We start from the raw sequence: 23,749 nt of genomic DNA on the forward strand, positions 1-23,749 counted from the left end.
AAGATCTGCATGAATCACAATCAAACAATCTCACATATATATCCAACGAGACAAAGATATTAGTTCTGTTATCAGTTAGTGCTGTGGTCTAGTGTTTCCAATGGTATATGTAATTCCTGTGCATACAGTCTTCAATCCTTCCAGTACTCTATGCGTACCTTCCTGCAATTATAAAGTATCAAAAGTCCAAGAGGCAGAAAAGGATGATTGATGGCAGTGTGTTACTTTACCTCGTAGAGAGTAATTATTCCATTCGTCTCATTTGGTGGCTTCCACTGTAGATATATCTTCTCTTCAAATGGACCTCCTTGAATTGATTCCAGGGGCACCAGATCAGGTACTGTTAGGCAGAAATGTAATAATAAGGGGTAACAGAATCAGTAGAGAGAAAAAAAACCATCTTCAGTAAACCTGAAAATGGCTTCTGAGGGTCTGAAGCCCTTTCCAGTTATAATAGTCTCAAATATGTATTCATACTCATTTGTAGCCAATCCCTTAGCGTATGTCCCAGGAGTGCATGCTTTAAGCTCTTTTGCATAGTTTATTGAATACCGAAATAAATGTCAGGGCATGAATCTTAACTAGACAACCAGCAATGTGATGAGAAATTGTAAAATGATCTTTAAGCATAGCTATCCGTTATCAGTCATAAGATTCACAAACTCACCTATTTTCCAACTGTCAAATACAAGGAAACAAAGTATCTAGCTATTCAAAAAAATAAAATTTATTTTTAAAAAATCGTCATTAATTAATTAGTATTTTATTAGCTCTAATTTTGTGATTGTGAGCAGTTTCATTCACCAATAGGCAGCAAAAAACCTTTGAAACAATATAACTTTGCCTGTTAATGTCCATTATCTAATGCTAGTACTTCTAGATAGGCCAAATGGCCTCCTTCTGCACTGTAAATTCTATGATTACGAACTATAACAGGTAATGTAGGGGCATGGTACAGGTTTTAAGTGCCGACAGATTTCTGGTAGCAAACCTTTAGGTTTTAGTTTGTTTCCTGCAACCACTGCCAGGAGAGTGACAAGCTACAGCAAATGTAACTGCTGAACATCATTGGCATGCTGCAGGGACTATTTTCTACCTGGGGTAGCCAGGTCATAGGTGGAAAGCAGCTGCTGGTCACTGTAAAGTTGGGAGGTCTTTAACCGCATGGATGAATGAAACGTATCAAACAAACCCTCCCACATGTATGGTGGCCTTCACCTAATTAAGAAAGCCATGGCGACTCCCCTGCACAGTCCGGTTACAATCATTGTTGGGGCTTGATGACACATCTGATGCCGATAGCATATGTGAATTAGAACACTGAGCATCTTTCAGTTTAGGAAGATCTGGGCGACTTTCCCTCACCAAAGTAACTCAGGACATTTGAATTGCCCATCCTCGCAGTTTGAATTGTGTGGGTGGGTTTAAAACCCCTGCTATGTATTTCACTAGCATGTTTGCCACGTGTTTCAGTATAGCAGCAAATCCATCCCAATACATTTACAAGTAATTTCATTGTATTCCCAATGCTAGATTATTTAAGTGCTGTTTGATAAGATGCTCGGCTCAATTCTAAAATATTACTGACACACTTTCTGGGAGGAGGCTTCTGAGCATGGTATTTTCATTTAATTTATTCAAATGCTTGCTAATTAATTTGACATTACACAAACTATAGTTAAATTATTCATGACATTTATACAGTGCAGTGACAAAAAAAACTAATTAAAAGGGTGACGCCTAATAAATAAAGCAAAGATAACTTGGAAATACAGAATGACCCAATGTGCGGCAGGCAGTCGGCAAGATTACTGACACTGGCAAAGTTATCGACAAAGAGCGAGCGTTAATTTGTTCCGCAATATGGCAAGATGCAGCCATCTGTTATGGTTAACCTGCAAGTAATCAAGCTGGCACAAGCCTAGCATTTAATTTACTATTTCAATAACTTTTATCCTCACCTTTGAGATTATGCATCCAGGGTTGGCGGCGGGGGAGGGGGGGGGGGGGGGGGGGGGGGAGCAGAGTCTCACTTTTACCTCTGGGGGAAACAGGAGGTTTAATACATATCAATGTGGAAATGAAATTTAGGCAGGATATTAAAGCGGGTGGAGGTGGGGGGAGGGCGGTTAAATCCACTACCAGCTGTTTTTTGTCCTCTGATAAAAGTGAAAAGTTCAATTCTAATTGTTTTCTTTAACACACAGTTCCTGTATCAACCACACTGAATTTTGGAAGTGACCACAATTGTGTTCCCCCGCACTGGCAATTGAGGGAGTAGTGCACAATGTTTTTATATAACAGTTTTCACAAAAACGCATTATCTGAATATTTATAGATAAGCATAAAAGCAAGTGGGCTGAGGTTCTGGACAGTCCAGCTATACTGGTGATACTAATCTCCTGCCATAAACCTGATTGGAGACCAGTATAACCATGATGCCCCGCTGTTTCGGGAGTTCCTGCATTGACTTGTGAGGGGCAGAACTTGCATCTTCTCATTACATGGTAAATGTAGGACTGAGAACAGTGACAGAGCCAGGCACTGAGCCTTATAAAGCTGAGAGTTCCTACTTCTGCACCTCAGTTGAGACTCTGCTTCCTGGGGAAGTTGGTACACCCAGTGAAGAGATGCATGCTAACCACCCTCCTTCGAAGGTCCAGGCCACACTGCAAATACATGCAGTGTGGTGTTTAGCACGCATCTCTTCACGGGGTGTACCAATGTCTTGCAAGTTCTGCTCCTAACAAGTCAATGCAGAAACTCCCCGAAACAGTGAGGCATTATGATTATGTTGGTCTCCAATTAGAATTATGGCAGGAGATTAGTGCATATCTCCACCCCAACCCCACCCTCTATTTAGGAGCTGCTTCAGAGCCGAGTGTGAATGCCAGATGCCAAAACGGTACTATATTCTTGAATCACTGGACGCTCTACAGAATTCCTGAGTTGCCCAGGAGGCCAGACATTTCAGATATCAAGCATTCTAAATATCTTGATGGTATTAATAATGCCATATCACAAAAAATGAAATTGAAATTAAAATCTTAAAGATCAATATTACTCATGGTTTCCTGGTTATCCCTGTTTCACCTGTTATCACTCAACTTCTCTTCTATTTTACTTTTGGATCAATAATATGCACACTTACATTCCTGTAGCTTTTGTTTTTGTTGTCAATTATTCCACCTCAAACATATCCATTCATCTCTGTCTCTGCTATGCTACTGTTTCTTTTGAAAACCAGTCTGCGTGGTTAATTATTTTGCTAATTGAGGCTCAAGACATTGTTATTTGACTTTGTCTAATCACCGAAGCAATCATCTGACACCTATGATGTTTTTATCTAAAGTCACATCCAATGCCAATTCAGCAAATTATATCATTAGGCAAGCAGACACTGCAGAAATGAGATATCTTGTGGTGTTGGAAGGAGTAATAGATATACTGTCAAGTTTTGATGAAATACCAATGGCATCCCAAACATAGCTACTCCGCACCTAATTTTTCTCTGTGATTATACACTTCCATGTTTATTTTTTAATGGATCTGGATCTGGTATGATACATTGTACATCAATGCAAGACTGAAAAAAGTAATATTTCATTTTCCAATGATTCATCACGTTGATGCAATCTCCAATTTTGCCATATACATTCTTTACTTCTCGAACAAGCCAGTTATTGCGGTTATGATTTTGGTATTTGTATTAAGTGTCTGCAAATAAAATGATACATTTTAAATAAAATGGTGCAGTTTATACCTAATAGATTTTGTTATCTTCACTTATTGGGACTACCTTTGTTTCAATATCTTCTGAAAAAATATTGATTGTTTATTAAAATTCTTTCATGGGATGTGGTCTTCGTTGCCCGTCCTTAATTGCCCTTGAACTGAGGGGCTGGCTCAGCCATTTCCGAGAGCAGTTGAGAATCAACCACATTACTGTGGGTTTTGGGTTTGGAATCACATGTAGACCAGGCCAGGTAAGGACAGCAGATTTCCTTCCTTAAAGGACACTCGTGAACCAGATAGGTTCTTACGACAATTGACAATGGTTGCCATGGTCACCATGACAGATACCAGGGGTTGGATTCTCCGATCCACCAGACCTGTGTTCCTCAGCGGCGAGATTCACTACTTCCGCCGCTGGTCAATGGGATTTCCCATTGAAGCCATCCCACGCTGTCGGCAAACTCAAGGGCGGGGATGTACTGCCGGTGGGAACAGTAAATCGCAAAAGGCAGAGAATCCTGGCCCAGCTTTCAATTCCAGATTTTGTTCATTGATTTTAAATGCCACCAGCATTAAATCCCCAAGGGCAGTAATGTTACTCTCTGGAATACTCATTCATTTCACTATGCCATTGTCTCTCCCAGTTAGTATCAATTATTATTATTCATGAATATTTGTATAATGTTAGTTGAGTATTTAAGATAACTGGGCTATAAATTCTCACATCAATATTCCTTTCAAAACTATTTTGTAGTGCAGGTGTTTGGTATGATGAGAGTTATAATCCAAAATAAATGTGCTACCTAAAATTTTATGATTGGACTGTATCTCATGGCATATGTAACAAGGCCTCCCACTGACCTAAATGGTAGAACAAGGGCTCGCTGCTACAAATAGTTGATGAGTAACTAATCTTCGAGTCTGCAACCAAGTGTCTACTTACGAAGGTAGAAATTGCATCAGTTCAAACAAACACAACACTAACCCCCCCCCCCCCCCACCCCCCCTCGGAAAGCTGCTACTGCCGACATTTTAATCAAGAAAAAATTGTGTCTATGGATTCACTAATGTGCTAGCATCTTCTTTAGCATGAAGTCCACCATTGGGATAGTTTACAACAGATGCGCATACATATACACATAATTAATAAATATAGGCAAAACTAAATATTCAGGATTGAATTTGCTAAACTAAATCTATATCATGGCACTTTGATTGGTTAAAAGCCACTTAAATAGGGCACTTCTTATTTGAAACAAGGATTTATACCCTCTGCTGAAACGGAGAGTAAATTAGGTTGATTAGCAGAATAGTACATGTGGCTTCAAATGTGTTCGCATTTCCCTTTAAAATTAGAGTTATCTGTCTTCGGATCTTAATGTCACATACCCTATTAAAGCTGAATTTTATGTAGATTTGCTACGCATTCAGGATGTTGTAAGTCTACATTCAGGCTGTTAGTATGCATAGCGGGCTATTGCTAATCATCATTTTCAACAGAAAACCAACTATTTGTCAATAACTGTTACAGGGGATTGACATTTCGCAGAATGTAAAGACACAGCGCTGTTGTAAGTGTATGAGTAATGTCAGTTTAATTGTAAATCAAATGACAAGGGACAGGAATATACATAAACGAATAGGCCATTTAACACCTCAAAACTAATCTGTCATTCAATGAAATTGAGACTGATCTGTGACCTAACCCCTTTGCCCATAACCCTTCCCAAAATACAAAAATCTATCATTCTCAGATTTAAAATGAACAATTGTCTAGCAACAATTGCCATTTGTGGAAGATAATTCCAAACCCTTAAAACCCTTTGTGAGTAGAAGTATTTACAAACTTCACTTCTGGAAAGCCTGTCTCTAATTTTTCAGACTATGCCATTTTGTCCTAGACTTCACAACAAGCGGAATTGTTTTTTCTCTATCTACCTTACCTGTTCCACTTAATATCTTGAAAATGCCAATCAAATCGCCATGCTACTGGGGCTGGTTTAGCACAGTGGGCTAAACCACTGGCTTGTAATACAGAACAAGGCCAGTAGCACGGGTTCAATTCCCGTACCGGCCTCCCCGAACAGGTGCCGGAATGAGGCGACTCGGTGCTTTTCCAGTAACTTCATCGAAGCCTTCTTGTGACAATAAGCGATTATTATTATTACTTATTGCCACAAGAAAATTAAATATATTATCTCTAAATTTGCAGATGATACAAAGTTGGGTTGGAGGGTGAGCTGTGAAGAGGATGCAGAGATGCTTCAGCGGGATTTGGACAGGCTGAGAGAATGGGCATATTCATGGCAAATGCAGTATAATCTGGATAAATGTGAGGTTATCCGCTTGGGTAGAAAAATTGGGAAGACAGATTGTTATTTGAATGGGTGTAAATTGAGAGGGGTGAATACTCAGTGAGACCCTGGTGTCCTGGGATGGCAGGACTCTCTTATGAGGAGAGACTAAGTCAATTTGGATTATATTCATTGAAGTTTAGAAGAGTGAGAGGGGAACTCATGGAAACTTATAAAATTCTAACAGGATTAGACAGGGTAGATTCAGAAAGAATGTTCCCGCTGGTGGGGGAGTCCAGAATTAGGGGTCATAGTTTGAGGTTAAGGGGTAAACCTTTCAGGATTGTGGTGGGGAGAAATTTCTTCACCAAGAGAGTGGTGAATCTGTGGAATTCACTACCACAGAAAGAGTTGAGGCCAAAATTAGATATATAGGAATTAGATATAGCTCTTGGGGCTAAAAGGATCAAGGGATATGGGGGGAAGACAGGATCAGGGCATTGAACTTGATGATCAGCCATGATCATAATGAATGGTGGAGCAGGCTCAATGGGCCGAATGGCCTCCACCTGCTCCTATTTTCTATGTATGCTTCTATGTATCCTTCTAAATTCCAGTGAATACAACCTGAGTTAGTGTAATCTCTTCTCATCTTTTAAACCCCAGAATATAGGCAGCATTCTGGTAAATGTACTCCCTCCAAAGGCTGTTATATTCTCTAAATGCCACAAAGAGAAAAGGTACGGAACTGTCACACATTTGGATTTCTTACAAACATGTGGCGTCATTCTCCGACCCCCCGCCGGGTCGGAGAATGGCCGTTGGCCGCCGTGAATCCCGCCCCCGCCCCCGCCGAAGTCTCCGCTCCCGGAGATTGGGCGGGGGCGGGAATCCGGCCGCGCCGGTTGGCGGGACCCCCCCGCTGGATTCTCCGGCCCGGATGGGCCGAAGTCCTGCCCAGGAATTGCCTGTCCCGCCGACGTAAATCAAACCTGGTATTTACCGGTGGGACCAGGCGGCGTGGGCGGGCTCTGGGGTCCTGGGGGGGGACGCGGGGCGATCTGACCCCGGGGGGTGCCCCCACGGTGGCCTGGCCCGTGATCGGGGCCCACCGATCCACGGGCGGGCCTGTGCCGTGGGGGCACTCTTTCCCTTCCGCCTCCGCTACGGCCTCCACCATGACGGAGGCGGAAGAGACTCTCCCCACTGCGCATGCGCGGGAAACTGACAGCGGCCGCTGACGCTCCCGCGCATGCGCCGCATTTCCGCGCCAGCTGGCGGGGAAACAAACGCCATTTCCGCCAGCTGGCGGGGCGGAAATCCCTCCGGCGTCGGCCTAGCCCCTCAATGTTGGGGCTAGGCCGCCAAAGATGCGGAGCCTTCCGCACCTTTGGGCCGGCGCGATGCCCGTCTGATTGGCGCCGGCTTTGGCGCCAGTCGGCGGACATCCCGCCGTTGGGGGAGAATTTTGCCCCATGAGAGGCTTTATTAAGACTTGTTACTCATACAAATCTAAGATGGAGAACTGAAGCCCACATAAACTGCTGATGTCACTACTGATTATGTGACATTCTGCCAGCAAGGATGTATTCCTTAGTTGATAACACCCCTCCCATTATTTGTTTAGTACAACAACAACTTTTCTTAGGTTTAACAACAGACCGACTATACATTAGAACCTGGAACCTGGCTACTCAAGATCTTTGAAGTGTCTCCTTTTTCTTTAGTAGGTGGTACTTTCTGTGAAATTCCTTCTAAGTCCGTCTCCATGAGTATTACAAAGTCCTCAGAAACTGAATCTGAATTTGTCTCTTTGTTTGGTCTCTATTCAGAAGCATCACTGCTTAGATTTTACGGTGAAAATACCTCTTGAGAGGTTTCAGCGATTTCACTTTGTGAAGCTGGTCAGTATAATATCATCAAACTCTTCCATCATCCGTCCGGACAGTGTATGGTATTGGACCCTGTTTTTGCTTGGATGACAGCAGGTATCTATTTCTGGCTAGCACTCACTCTCCTTGAGTAAATACTCACTTTTTTGAGTTTTGTTCCCGCCTAGCAATCTGTGCTTGTTGTTGTTTGACAATCTCTGAAGTAGCAGGTGGTAGAAAAAAATTTGCTCTCAGATTTCTTTTCAAAAGCAGCATTGCTGGTGAACTCTGTGTCATTGCATATATGTGGCCGGATTCTCCGTTTCTGAGGCTAAGTGTTGATGCCGGGGCAGGATTAGTGAGTTCTACGACAGCAAAACTGGCGCCAAACCTGGACCAATCCACGAACCGTTGAGGGGCTAGCACCGGCGCCACGTGGAACACGATCGATTCCAATGATATGTCAACGGCGTTTACTGTACATGCAGAGTGGAACGCATTGACACCGCTGTCGAGGCACCGGAGAATTGCGATTTGGCGTGAACTTGGCACCCGCCATAATTTTGACATCAAAACCGATTCTCCTCCAATTGCGTTTCGCCATTCCGGTGTTTCCTGGTGGAGAATCCAGCCCATGGTGTTTCAGTATGACATCAAGACAATGTATCTTGGTCCTTTGATGCCTTGATCAAATCCTTAAGTGACATACGAATTGCTCAGTCAATCCATTTATTGCAGGATGGTACGGAGCTGACTTATGTGCTGTGTACCATTCCCTTTTAAGTAGTCTTCAAACTCCTTAGAAGTGAGCCGAGTACCATTGTCACTTGCAACCTGCTCTGGTCTACCTAATCTTGCGAATATTTCATCCAACTTGTTACTAGTTTGTCCTGTCAACAGGGTTTTCATGATCACAACATCCAGCCATTTAGAGAGTGCATCCTCAATCAGATCAGGCCAGTCCCTGTGTATTCTCCGCCATGGCAGTGTCAGCCATTCCAACGGATGTAATGGTTACAGAGGCGGAGTGTTCTTTAGTTTTGGAGAGAACTGTCATTGCTCCATTTCCTCTTCGATTTGAGTATCTAATCCTGGCTTCCAAAAATAACAGTGTGCCAGTTCCTCCATCCTCACCACACTAGGATGTCCCTCACGTTTGATGATAAAAGATTTTATTTCGCAAGTACGGAGGAATAATCACTCAGATTCCCCATAATAAAACTCCATTCTGCACTGTCAGCTCAAGTCTTCTTGAGATGTAGGGCGTGAGGTCTGGATTTGTACAATGTCTGTCATTGTTGCATTTTTGACCCTGTTCATAACCTTCCCCATCACTGGACCGGTTCTTGTATATCTCTGTACTTGACAAGAAGTCACAGGAACATTATCCATGTGTGGAAAATATTGAATGTTGATGACATTTTCTTCAGGTTCTTGCTTGATTTGTAATGGCAATCTTGACAAAGCAATAGCATTTTGCATGTTGCTCGGATTTGTGATATTGAATATCGTACTTGTGTGCCAATAATATCAAAGACCATCTCTGTATCCTACTAGCTGCTAAAGAAGGAATAACTTCATACAGCCCAAAGATTGTCGTCAAATGTCGATGATCCGTCAAGGGATAATATGTGGTCCATAAAGGTAAGGGTGAAACCTACAAAATCAAAATATGGGGCTGGATTCTCCGGTCGCCGAAATCGTGTTCGGTGATCGACTGGAGAATCCAGGTTTCTGCCCAAATCGGGGGCGGCGTTGCTTTCGTGATGCTCCACCCCCTCCAAAGCACCGTACTCTAGTAGTACGCCGCGCCACGTATCGATGGCCTCAGGACGTTGCCTGAAGCCCGCCCTCCGATGCTCCACCCCCGACCAGCCGAGTTCCCGATGGCGTCGGCTGCATGTGGTCTCATCCGTTGGGAACTCGGCGTTGCGACGGCGGACTCAGTCCAGCACCGTCACAGTCGGGGAGGGCTGATCCGCAGGCAGGTGGGGGCATTATTCGGGGCTTGGGGCATTTTGGGTGGGTGGTCTGGGGCGTGCGAGCAGGCCAAAGGTGAGTACACTGAGGGAGAATTCAAAATGTCCAACAACCGGCCACCCGTGCTTGTATGCGCCAAAAGAGACATCGACGCGGAGGGCCGCGACGCGCAGGCGCGCTCTACGCAGCACCGAACTGCACATGCGCGATGGCGCAAGGAACGCCATGACGTCACGATGTGCAGCAACTGCGGATCCGCACATTTAAAGTGGCAATGTCTAGCAAAGAATCGACAATGCCTCCGCTGTGGCAAGATGGGCCACTACGCTGCCTGCTGTCGAGCAGCTCAGCCTGCCAACGCTTCCCAATTCTGCCAGCCTTGCAGGGACATGCGGGCCATTCGGCCTCCATACACCGAGTCATACCCTGACGATGTACAGACCGGTGATACCGACGACCGGGAAGCCTTCCGCGTCGCGGTCATTGACAGGAACCGGATGTCCCCAAGCAGGACCCACCAGCCGATGCCAGTGAACAGCGTTAATCCGGGTGATGAATGGTGTGCCACCCTAACGGTCAACCCAAATTCATCGCCCACCTACTAGGCTGGACTTATGAGCCTGTTTGAACATTGGACTCACTAAAGTGTTATGCCACAATGTTAATATGTTTCTCTTTTTGTCGTTACAGGAGTTCGTTTTTGATGTTTGATGATTACACTTGTTTTGTTTATGGTACAACCTCGTTGCTATGTTGCACCTGACACCTTCCTATGTATATAGTTTAGCCTCATGTACATGTTATAGATATTGCGCACACACATTCAGCTGCACTCAGTACACATCTATATTTATTACCACATAGGCACGTATTCTTGTAAACAAGGGGGGATGTCATGATATTCAGATAAACATCATGGTGCAAGCACACATACACACTGATGGACAGATCAACAGACCAATCAACACACACGCAACATCACAGCCAATCACAAGCAAGAGCACACGCACTATAAAACGGGGAACACCACAGTTCCCGCTCATTCCAGCAGGAGACAGCTCAGGGCACAGAGCTCACAGCAAGCCACTCAGACATACACCATGTGCTGAGTGCCTCTCTCAGATAGTGTTCGGGCTGGGTCCACAAGTTAAAGAGTAAAGAACGAACCACAGTCATATGTTTACAGATGTTGTTATTGATAGTAATAAAACAGAGTTGTACCATCTGCAACCGTGTTGGTTCATCTGTATAGCAGAACACCCAACACGACACTTCTGACTGGGCCCCCCAACCCTTGTACGTTCCATGTGACCAACCTGATCGGGGGTCTCTCACCCCGCCCCTCTAAATAGGTCCAACAGGCTGCAGCTTTCCCCTCACTACACTCCTGTCTGCCACCTAAAAGCTTGCAGCCAGTGAGGTGGCCCCTACTCAGGGTGAATATTGATGAACAAAGAGAAAAGAAGCTCCGTATCCGGTCCCTGATACATATATAAAAAATGAAAAAAAACACCCCTACAATGTTCAAATTCTCACCAGAGACCATGGGCGGGATTCTCCCGCAATTTGGGGGGCGGCCCGTACCGGCGGCAAGAGTGGCGTGAACCACTCCAGCGTCGGGCTGCCTGGAAGTTGCGGAATCCTGGAGGGGTTGGCTCCACGCTAACCAGCGCCGAAGGGCTGCCGCCGGCTGGCATGAGTTGGCACACGTGCAGAGCTGGCTGCGTTTCTGGCGCATGCGTAGAACCACCGGCATGTTTCCTGCGCATGCGCAGGGGGTTTCTTCTCTGCGCCGGCCATGGCAGAGCCTTAACAGAGGCTGGCGCGGAGGGAAAGAGTGCCCCCATGGCACAGGCCCGCCTGCAGATCGGTGGGCCCCGATCGCGGGCCAGTCCACCGTGGCCCCCCCCCCCCCGGGCCCGGATCCCCCCACGCACCCCCGAGGACCCCGCTAGCCGCTCTCCAAGCCAGGTCCCGCCGGGATGGGCCATGTCTATTTCACGCCGGCGGGACTGGCCGTAAACGGGCAGCCGCTCGGCCCATCGGGTCCCAGAGAATTGCCGGGCGGAGGCGGCTGCAAACGGCCCCGACTGACGCGGCGTGATCCCCGCCCCCGCCTGAAAACTGCCGCCGGAGAATTTGGCAGCCGGCGCCGGAGCAACAGGGGGGGATTCACGCTGCCCCCCGGGGATTCTCCGACCCGGCATGGGGTCAGAGAATCCCACCCATGTATTTCCATTACTATTACATTAATCATGACCCCCTGCCTAAATTGGTCCCACCCCTCCCATATAACATATGTAAATCCCAAATAACAACAAAGATATACAATGTACAAGAACCCCCCCCCCAAAGAAATCCCATAACAACCATAACAGTTCCCAGAGAACCCCTTCAACTGAGTCCAGGACTCTGGCGTATGAAAATAGTGCTCTTTCAGCTCATAGGTGACCCGTGCCAAAACTCACTCCACTCTGGTATAACGATGCCTTCGCCTTATTAAAGGCCGCCCGTCTCCGCTCCAACGTCTTGCTATATCCAGATGGTGTTCCCTTCCCATGTCAAGTCTCGATTCTTTGTGGCCCACATCAGGACCCGCTCCTTTTCTTGGCAGCCGTGGAATCTTACAACCACAGCCCGTGGTGACCCATTCGCCCACGGTTTCTGCCAGAGAGTTCAATGGGCCCTGTCCTACTCTGGAGGGGTATCTGTCCATCCCATCCCAGCAGCAACCTGAAAATCTGAGAAAAGTACTCAATGGAATTCGGGCCCTCCATCTCCTCCGATTCTGATGGTTTGTCTCCTTGGCGTGTTCTCCTGGTCATCCCCTTTCGCCCTCAGGATATTGTTTCTCTGCCCCACCAATGAGATCTCAGCCTCTAAAGAGGCGATTTCACTGCTGTGTATCGGCAAAGTTTCCTCTGCTCCCTTCACCACCTCCCCTTGCTTTTTCACAGCCTCTGGGAATTTCTCCACCTTCTCTTGAATCAGACCAAGTGCCCCTCAATCGACCTTTTGAGGGTTTCCATTGTCACCAGCCTGAGTTTATCGAAGTGCTTCCCAACCTGCTTCTCAAACTCTGAGGCTATTACCCCTGACAGTATATCTGCCATGACAGGAGCGGCCGCGCCCGCTGGAGTTTCATCCGTCATCTTCTCTCCTGGTGAGCCATGCTCCCCAAATCCATTGATGGATTTCCACTTACAACCTTCTTCCCACCAGTCTTTTAGAGATTATCGGCAATCTTTCCTCCACAGGCTCACTAAACCGTTAGGTGGGCCGAGTTTGTTGACCAAAATTCCCTGGGATCCGGGAAAAAAGGACCAACCTTTAGGTCCTCCGGTATTTTATTTGCGATGAAATAATGTTGAAATCTTTCTTCATATGAGTTCCAAGTCTCACAGTCTTAATCAAATCCAGCCATGGCACCCCTTTGTTCTGTCGTGTCCAGCGTCTATACTTAGCCAACATTCCTCCTTTCCATTTTGTTTTTATCTATGAAGCAAGAGGCCTCCTGATCCACAATGCAAAATAATTGTTTTCCTTTTGCCTGGACTGTAGTTGTCCTTATTCGGGTAGCAGCTTACACGAATCGGAAAGACTTTTGAATCCCCGTTCCCGCAGTCCGTTTCACTTCACCGCGTGCTTGGTTCCTGCAGCCTAGAGTCTACCCACTACCAACGCAAGCAAGTCTTCTTCAAACTGTTGTCAGATTACTCACAGTTGTGCTTGTTTTTTATTTGTTTCTGCAAAAGGAGGAAACTTTGCCGATACGCAAAATGTGCAGAGGATACCGGAAGTCTGCAGAAGGATTTGGATAGGTTAGGTGAATGGGCTAGGGTCTGGCAGATGGAATTCAACGTTGCCAAGTGTGAGGCTATCCATTTTGGGAGGAATAACAGCAGAATGGATTATTATTTAAACGGTAAGATGTTAAAACATGCTGCTGTGCAGAGGGACCTGGGTGTGCTGGTGCACGAGTCGCAAAAAGTTGGTGTGCAGGTGCAACAGGTGATTAAGAAGGCTAATCGAGTTTTGTCTTTCATTGCTAGAGGGATGGAGTTCAAGACTAGGGAGGTTATGCTGCAATTGTATAAGGTGTTGGTGAGGCCACATCTGGAGTATTGTGTTCAGTTTTGGTCTCCTTACCTGAGAAAGGACATATTGGCACTGGAGGAAGTGCAGAGGAGATTCACTAGGTTGATCCCAGAGTTGAGGGGATTAGATTATGACGAGAGGTTGAGTAGACTGGGACTGTACTCATTGGAGTTTAGAAGGATGCGGGGGGGGATCTTATTGAGACATATAAAATTATGAAGGGAATAGATAGAATAGATGCGGGCAGGTTGTTTCCACTGGTCGGGGAAAGCAGAACTAGGGGGCATAGCCTCAAAATAAGGGGAAGTAGATTTAGGACCGAGTTTAGGAGGAATTTCTTCACCCAAAGGGTTGTGAATCTCTGGAATTCCTTGCCCAATGAAGCAGTTGAGGCTCCTTCTTTAAACGTTTTTAATAAAAAGATAGTTACCTTTCTAAAGGGATACGGGGATATGGTGTACGGGCCGGAGAGTGGAGCTGAGTCCACAAAGATCAGCCATGATCTCATTGAATGGCGGAGCAGGCTCGAGGGGCCAGATGGCCTACTCCTGTTCCTAGTTCTTATGTTCTTATGTTCCTTAAACCTTCGACATCAGCGGCTTTCCTTTCTATCAACGTTTGATCCGGTCCCAAGAATCTTCTCCTCCGCTCTTGTTGCCGTCTCTACTATGTTTGTCAACGATTTTGTGCTTCAGCAGTTTTATTCTTGCCTCAAAAACTCATCGCGAGTTTTCTTTTTTGTTGTACAACAGGCTGCACGGTGACACAGTGGTTAGCACTGCTGCCTCACAGCCCCAGGGACCTGCGTTCAATTCCGGCCTCAGGTGGCTGTTCATGTGGAGTTTGCACTTTCTCCCCATATCTGGTTTCCTCTGGTGCTCCGGTTTCCTCCCAAAGTCTAAAGATGTGCAGGTTAGTTGGATTGGCCATATCTTTTTATTATCTTTTTATTTAGTTGGATTGGCCAAGCTAAATTGCCCCTTAGTGTTCAAAGGGCTAGGTAGGATTACTGGGTTATGGGGATAGGGTGGAGGCATGGGCTTAAGTAGTGTGCTCTTTCCGAGGGCCGGTGTAGACTCGATGGGCCGAATAGCCTCCTTCTGCACTGCAGGGATTTGATTTTGATATCTCTTAAAATGTTCTTTTCATATTCCTTTTTTGTAGGACTAATTATCTGTTCTGGAGGAATCAATGTTCATAATCAATCATTCATCATTTTTTTACTGTTTTGTGAAATGGCTGGTATTTTGTCTTGAAATTTGTCACAATATTATTTTAAGCAAGGACAGGCGGAATCTCTGGGGCTGGAGCTTCCCTCCCTGATGAACTGAACAAGTACTGTGTCCGCTTTGAGCAGTCAGCCAATTCATCAGTGCCACCCACCATAACAGCCTTGGACTCACCCATACCCACTATTGCAGCCTTGGAGGTAAGAGCTGGCGTCTTGAAAGTAAACCCGTGGAAAGCGACGGGCCCCGACGGAGTCCCTGGGCGAGCACTCAGAGCCTGCGCCGACCGGCTGGCGAGTATATTCGCAGATATCTTCAACACCTCACTTCTCCGCTCCGAGGTCCCTACCTACTTCAAGAAGACCACCATAACACCAGTACCAAAGAAGACCAAGGTAGCGTGCCTCAACGACTTCCGACCGGTGGCCCTGGCGTCTGTTATCATGAAATGCTTCGAGCGGCTAGTCATGAGGCGGATCAACGCCAGCCTCCCAGATGGCCTTGATCCATTGCAGGTCACCTACCGCCGCAACCAATCCACAGCAGATGCTATCTCTCTGACCCTACAATCAACTCTCGAACATCTCGACAACAAGAACACTTACGTCAGACTGCTCTTCTTAGACTACAGCTCCGCCTTCAATACCATTATCCCAACAAGACTAATAAGCAAACTCACCTACCTTGGACTTGACCCCTCCCTGTGCAGCTGGATCCTTGACTTTCTCACCAACAGACAGCAATCTGTCAGGACAGGTAACAGCACCTCCTCCACAATAGTCCTCAACACCGGGGCCCTGCAACAATGTGTGCTCTGTCCTCTACTGTACTCCCTGTACACACACGACTGTGTGGCATGATTCACAGAATCACGGAATCACAGAAATTACAGTGCAGAAGGAAGCCATTCGGCCCATCGAGTCTGCACCGGCTCTTGGAAAGCGCACCCTACCCAAATCCACACCTCCACCCTATCCCCATAACCCAGTAACCCCACCCAAGACTAAGGGAAATTTTGGACACTAAGGGCAATTTAGCATGGCCAATCCACCTAACCCGCACATCTTTGGACTGTGGGAGGAAACCGGAGCACCCGGAGGAAACCCACGCACACACGGGGAGAACGTGCAGACTCCGCACAGACAGTGACCCAAGCCGGGAATCGAACCTGGGACCCTGGAGCTGTGAAGCAATTGCGCTATCCACAATGCTACTGTGCTGCCCCAAACTCCACTGTATTCAACTCCAATTCAATTATAGGTTTGCAGATGATACGACTGTGGTGGGTCGTATCTCAAACAACGACGAATCAGACTGCAGAAGGGAGATAGATCACTTGGTTGCATGGTGTACCGAAAACAACCTCTCTCTAAATGCTGGAAAGACCAAGGAACTGATCATCGACTTCAGGAAGCGTAGCACGAACACACGCCCCCCCCCCGTCTACATCAATGGCTCTGAAGTACAGATGGTCGATAGCTTTAAGTTCCTAGGGGTCACCATCACCAACAGTCTGTCCTGGTCCACTCGCGTTGATGCAACAGTCAAGAAAGCCCAACAACATCTCTACTTCCTACGGAAACTAAAGAAATTTGTCATGTCTGCATCGACTCTCACAAACCTCTACAGATGTGCCATAAAGAGCATCCTATTCGGGGGCATTACAGCTTGGTAGCAACTGCTCGGCCCAAGATCGCAAGAAACTACAGAGCGTGGTGAACTCAGCCTAACGCATCACACAAGCTTGCCATCCTCCCATTGATTCTGTATACACCTCCCACTGCCTCAGAAAGGCAGACAGCATTATCAGAGACTCCTCCCTCCCAGGTATTGCCTTCTTCCAGACCCTTCCATCAGGCAGAAGATACAGAAGTCGGAATACCCGAACATTCAGACATTGGAACAGCTTCTTCCCCACAGTTACCAGACTCCTCAACGACTCTCCCTTGGACTGATCTGTTCCTTGTAAGAACACTATTCACGATGCCCTATGCTGTTTTTGTTTGGCCTTGTTCCGCACTGTAACCAATCACTACTTGTCGATGCACCACTGTCCATGTACTGTCCTCACAGTGCCGAGGTCCCAGGTTCGATCCCGGCTCTGGGTCACTGCCTGTGTGGAGTTTGCTCATTCTCCCCGTGTTTGCATGTGTTTCGCCCCCACAACCTAAAAATGTGCAAGCTAGGTGGATTGGCCACGCTAAATTGCCCCTTAATTGGAAAAAATTATTTGGGTACTCTAAATTTAAATAAAAGAACTGTCTCCTCATCTCTGTCCTCAGTGGTCTACCCCGAATCCGCAGACTGTGACTGCTGGTTCTGGACACACCCACTATTGGGGACATCTTCCCTGCATCTACCCTACCTAGTCCTGTTAGAATTTTATAAGTCTCGATGAGATTCCCCCTCATTCTTCTGAATTCCAGCGAAAACAATCTTAACCTAGTCAATCTCTCCTCATACGTCAGTCCCTCCATCCCTGGAATCAGTCTGGTAAACCTTCGCTGCACTCCCTCAAGAGCAAGAACACCCTTCCTCAGAAAAGGAGACCAAAACTGCACACTATGTTCTAGGTGTGGCCTCACCAAGGCCCTGTATAATTGCAACAACACATCCCTGCTCCTGTACGCGAAAGCTCGCGCAATGAATGCCAACATACCATTTGCCATTGTTACCGCCTGCTGCACCTGCATGCTTACCTTCAGTGACTGGTGCACAAGGACACCCAGGTCCCGCTGCACACTACCCTCTCAGAATTTACAACCATTCAGGTAGAAATCTGCCTTCTTATTTTTGCTTCTCAAGTGAATAACCTCACATTTATCCAAATTATACTGCATCTGCCATTGATTTACCCACTCACCCAAATGCTGAACGATCTCTGCATCCTCGTCACAGTTCACCCTGCCACCCAACTTGCAAAATTTGAGATGTTACATTTTGTTCCCTCGTCCAAATCATCACTATATATTGTGAATAGCTGGGGTCCCAGCACTGATCCCTGTGGCACCCCACTAGTTACTACCTGCCAATTTCAAAAGGACCCGCTAATTCCTACTCTTTGTTTCCTTTCTGCCAACCAGTTTTCTATCCATAGCTCCTCAATTCATGTGATGGGTCCCATGTCAAGAGATATAATTCATGTGATCAGCTATACAAGAGCATCAAATACAGGCTTGGAAAACCACAGCCCAAATGGTAATTGGAAAATAGTTGGTAATCGCTGTATCAAAAGTGAAAGACAATATTCCATTGTTTTTTTTAATATAAATTTTTTCCAATTAAGGGACAATTTAGCGTGTTCAATCCACCTACCTTGCACATCTTTGGGTTGTGGGGGCGAAATCCACGCAAACACGGGGAGAATGTGCAAACTCCACACGGACAGTGACCCAGAGCCCGGATCGAACCTGGGACCACTGCGCCACCGTGCTGCCCCATTCCATTGTTGAGTATATTAAAAACGGAGATGGACTGACTTTTGTCTCTCATGAAATCAAGGGGTGTGGGAGCATGTGGGAGGGTGGAGTTGAATCAGAACCTCAGCCATGATTGTATTGGATGTTGGTCCAGCTCAAGGGGCTGTATGATCTATGGAATAACGACAGTGCAGAAGGAGGCCATTCAGCCCATCGAGTATGAACTGACCCTTGAAAAGAGTACTCTACTTAAGTCCATGCCCCCACTCTCATTCTTCTGAACTCCAGCGAAAATAATCTTAACCTAGTCAATCTCTCCTCATACGTCAGATGCGTCATCCCTGGAATCAGTCTGGTAAAACATTGTTGCACATTCTCGAGAGCAAGAACATCCTTCCTCAGAAAAGGAGACCAAAACTGCACACAATATTTTCGGTGTGGCCTCACCAAGGCCCTGTATAATTGCAGCAACACATCCCTGCTCCTATACGCGAAACCTCTCAATGAAAGCCAACATACCATTTGCCTTCTTTACCGCCTGCTGCACCTGCATGCTTACCTTCAGCAACTGGTGCACAAGGACACCCAGATCCCGCTGCACACTCCCCTCTCCCAATTTACAGCCATTCAGGTAGTAATCTGCCTTCTTGTAATTGCTTCCAAGGTGAATAACCTCACACTTATCCAAATTATACTGCATCTGCCATTGATTTGCCCAGTCACCCAATCCGTAACCCAGTAACCCCACCTAATCTTTTGGACACTGAGGACTACTTAGCATGGCCAATCCACCGAACCTGCACATCTTTGGATTGTGGGAGTAAACCGGAGCACCCGGACGAACCCCCCCCCCAGACACGAGGAGAACGCAGAAACTCCGCACAGTCACCCAAGGCCAGGATTGAACCTGGGTCCGCTAACCACTGTGCCGCCCCGAATCCTGCTCATATTTCTTAAGTTCCGAATGACCACACAAGAAGAGTAATACACGTTTATAGCGTTGAGTTGAAAGAATTTTAGTTAGCTTTAAAATTCCAGGATCTAATAATGTAAGGAGTGAAAGATAAAAGCACAACTTGGGTGCTGAATATTACATCTGACATTGGGAACAGCTATTCTCCATCACACTCAATAAACCATTCATTTTAATGTGCATATTTCTAATGTGCTCTGCACTTCCATTTCTCTCTGACCCACTCTATTAGTTTGTAGCATTTCAACATCCAGTACGGCTTTCAACGATTTCAAACTGTAAATTCCAACTGTTTTCTTTCTCCTGCACAGATACCCAGGTTTCAGTTCCCTCCTGCGGACTTCAAAATTACAATTCTGATCTGTGGCACTCAATAACTCGTGACTTTAGCTCACCTCGGTAATCTGTCATTATTTGTTGTCACTCTCGCCTTTATGAATATTAAACTGTGACCTTTTCCATTCCTCAAACAAAGATTTCTGCTCTTTCCAAATCAGAACTGATTTTTGGTCTTTGTGAAAGCCTAAAGGATTTCCCTTGTGCTGCTAACTTACTGAACCCAAATCCATCAAAATGTCAAGAACAAAAGCAGTGCTAAAGATTATTTTCATATTCATTTTTTTTTTAACATTCACTGAAACCTTTTAAACTGACACGGGTCTATTGAATTTTTGAAAGTGGTAGAGAGGGTGTTTGAAAACTACTATGATTCAATGTTATAAAATGATTGTGTAGGACCTTTGAGGCTGATTATCTGTAACTAATTTAACATTGGGGAAAGGTGTAGAGCTATTTCAAAGTAAACAGAGAAAGATGTATTTTATATTATTCAGCTTCCTCTCTCTTTCTTCTCTATACATAGTATTTGGACATCTTTATATATGGACTTTAATGCAAAAAATAGTAAGTTATTTGGTAGTATATAAAACATTTCATGATCTCATGTGGAATTGGTCATAGCGGTGAGGGGGTCATTATTATTATTACTGTTATTATAGTGGATAGAGGTCTGCAAAACATAACTGCTTAATTATCCCACCTTATTAAGGTCACTGTCCTGGTACCCCATGTGCAGGACTTGCCATACAATACATATTTGGAAGTCAGAGGATAATTGCTGAGGGAAGTCCCTGCAGATTGGCAACAGGTTATAAATAAGTGGCTTGTATCTTTGAGGAGAGGATTATTAAGGTCACAAAATTCAGGATGTTTTCTTTGTCCTTGCATTTAATCCTTTTAGCTATCTGCAGGGTGACAAATATTCAAAGATGCTTGACATCGCACACATTGCCAGCACATAATAATACATATACACAAGATAATATGTAGATAAACATGCAAAAAAACGTTGGGCGGGATTCACCGTTCCCCAACGCCGATTTTGTAATCGGCAATTGATAGAGAATCCCTTCTGATGCCGAAATCTGGGGGCGGCGCATGTTTGACACAGGTTTTGTATCCTCCATTCCCTCCGAAATGGCGTCATTGTATTGTGCACCGCACGCCGTTGGGACGGCTTTAGCGCGTCTCCTGAAGGCCCTCCCTCGATGCTCCGCCCCCGATGGGCTGAGTCGGAGGGAACTGGCCGGGGGGCTTCCGCGAGTTCCGGGGGGACTGATGGGGGGTGGCCAGGGGGTTGCCAGGGGGGCATTATCTGGTAGGTCGGGTCCGCGGACGACTGGCGCCAATGTTTACGATGCGACTGCTGCAGGTCGTCGCCGTGTGCATGGGCGGCCACCGACCCCGCCACTCTCCAACCATTTTTATTGTGGGAGCCGGGAGTGTCACTCACCAGTCGTAGGATCGGTGAGGGATCGCCGCCGATTTTTTTGTAAATCGCCGCAGTTCCTCTGCACTTACACTCAAAAATGGTGAATCCAGCCCTCCATATAAGCAGAATACAGAGATACTCTTTCTTTTCAGAGTTTAGGGCCAGAATTCTCCAGCCGTTCATGCTGGTGGGTTCTCAGGTCCCGCTGACAGCACACCCATTCCTGTGTGTGTCCCGATGGCATGGGGTGGCTTCAATGGGAATTCCCATTGACAAAGACAGGAGCGGAGGATGCCACTGTCAGCAAACGGCGCGCTCCCTCCTGCTGCCAAGAAACATGTGACTCGGAGGTCAGAGCAGGTAAATTATATGAAACCCATCATTAACAAAGCCCCTTAGAATATCATAGTATGATCAGATGGAGTTAGCAAGGATATACAACAAATGAATAGAGTTTGTTACGGATGAGTCTCGCAGGCGAGATAAAGGAGAGCCAATAGATGTAATATGCTTGAATTTCCAAAAGCGATTCAATAAAATGCCACATAGAAGGTTAACAGGCAGGTTAAAGGCTCATGTAGTTGAGGGGATAGATTAAGGAATGGTTAGTCATCAAGAAGCAGAGAGGAGGAATAAACAGGGTTACTCACTGGGTAGGCCATACACAGGTGCCCCCACATCTCCGGTCCGGTTGCCTGGCCACCCTGGGGGTACCACCGACTGTCCTGAGGGACCTGGCCCGTGCCGTCCTCCAACACCCGCACCCCACATCTTGGCATTTCACAGCAATCCCCCCATCCCACCCTCAACGGCACACCCTCTGAACCCAGCCCAGGTCATCCCTTACACCCTTCGCATCAAGGACTGAGACAGTTTGGAATGTCAGTGTTTATTGCTGATAGTGGTATATACGGTAACTGTGCCCTATCCAAGAGCGTTATCATGTGTGCTGCGCCTGTGCCAACTTAACTGGTATCTACCTTTCTACTCTTATGTGTCCTAATGCTCTGTCGAGGTGGGTCCCCAGGCAGTGCATCAACAGTGGAGGCGGTCGGCTGGTTATCCCGCCCTGCAACTTGGGTCCCCTTTGACAGCCGTTCTCTGGAGTGACTGTGCCTGGAAGTACCCAGCAGCATTCCGGGTGTCCCAGGTGGCATGGTGCCACCTTGTTCTGTCCACTGCCCATTGATTGCACCAGGGACGTATAGGAGGGATTCAGAGGCGCTGCGAGAGTCACCACACGGGCTTCTTCACTTCCTCCTCCCTTGGGGTACCTGATGGTCCCCGGGATACTCCTCGGGAGGGAAGAGCGGCCGGCGTGAGCTCCAGGAGCTCCGGCGTCAACTGGCACTGCCAGTCCTGGAGATCCGCTCTTGTCTCGACCAGGGTCTCAATGCTCGCGGCCATGGAGTGCAGTGATTGTGCCAGGGTCCCTCTGGGAGTGTGCCCCGTCACTCAGTGACTGTGCCATGTCCCTCTGTGTCTGGCTCAGGTCAGCCAGCGCCAGGCCAATGCTCTCAACACCCGAAGCCATGGCCTGTTGTGACTGGGCCAGGCACTGGAGCGCCGCAACAATGTCCATGTGACCTGGTACATGGCTGCCTGTGACATGGCTACCGTCTCCTGCGCCTCAGCCACTGCCCGCACACTGTGCCCCAGGCCTTGCACATCCTGACCCATGGTTCTGACCCGTGCACTTTGGATGCTACCCATGCAGTGTTGGCCTGGTTGGCACACATTGTTGGCAGCACCTCCTGCTCCTGCAAGTGGTTCGACTCCTCCAATTGCACCTGCAGGTGTGGGATGGTTGCTGACCTCCTCTCATGTAGTCCCCGGCTTTGTGCCTGTATCTCCACTATCGATGCGACTGCCCATTCCAGAAGCACTAGACCTGTCTGTACAGCAGCTAGTCCCTTGCGTTGCGCCACCTGTTGTGTTATGTTATTGCTAGTAACATAAGCTGCTACTTGATGTAGGCTCTGCTGGAAGATGCTCCAGACTCGGAGATAAGTTTAACGTATTTATTGAATGATTAACAATGCTCTTAAATGAGTTTGACACTCTACTAATCTGCATCTAGTAACTCAGTCTATTCTGCTAACTATACCAGCTTGCTCTCGACCATGTGCTAGGGTGTGATGTTGCTGATAATCAACCCTGTCCTGCGCTCTTGGTTTCTGCCAGTGGAAGAGACAGAGCCTGTGTGCCTTGTCCTTTTTATATGGGTCGTGTAGTGGCCCCTTGTGGTAATGCTACCTCTGGGTGCCCTGATTGTCCATTGGTTGTGTCCTGTTCTAATGGCCCATTGGTTGCATGTCTGCATGTCATGACATCTCTGGTGCTCTCTCTAGTGGTTACTTAGTTGTAGTGTATTTACAT

At 46.7% G+C, this 23,749-nt stretch overlaps 1 protein-coding gene across 9 annotated transcripts in view; it reads right to left on the reverse strand.

Moving 5' to 3' along the window:
• The window catches only part of LOC140428486 (receptor-type tyrosine-protein phosphatase T-like), a 1,877,905-nt gene that overhangs the window by 636,817 nt on the left and 1,217,339 nt on the right, over positions 1-23,749 (reverse strand). For all 9 annotated transcript variants that reach the window (XM_072515007.1, XM_072515008.1, XM_072515005.1 and 6 more), the window contains exon 9: positions 231-340. In XM_072515007.1, coding sequence (XP_072371108.1) covers positions 231-340 — 110 coding nt within the window. The remainder of the gene's footprint in view (positions 1-230; positions 341-23,749) is intronic.

The sequence above is a fragment of the Scyliorhinus torazame genome, chromosome 8 (assembly GCF_047496885.1).
Source record: "Scyliorhinus torazame isolate Kashiwa2021f chromosome 8, sScyTor2.1, whole genome shotgun sequence".
Taxonomy (NCBI): domain Eukaryota; kingdom Metazoa; phylum Chordata; class Chondrichthyes; order Carcharhiniformes; family Scyliorhinidae; genus Scyliorhinus; species Scyliorhinus torazame.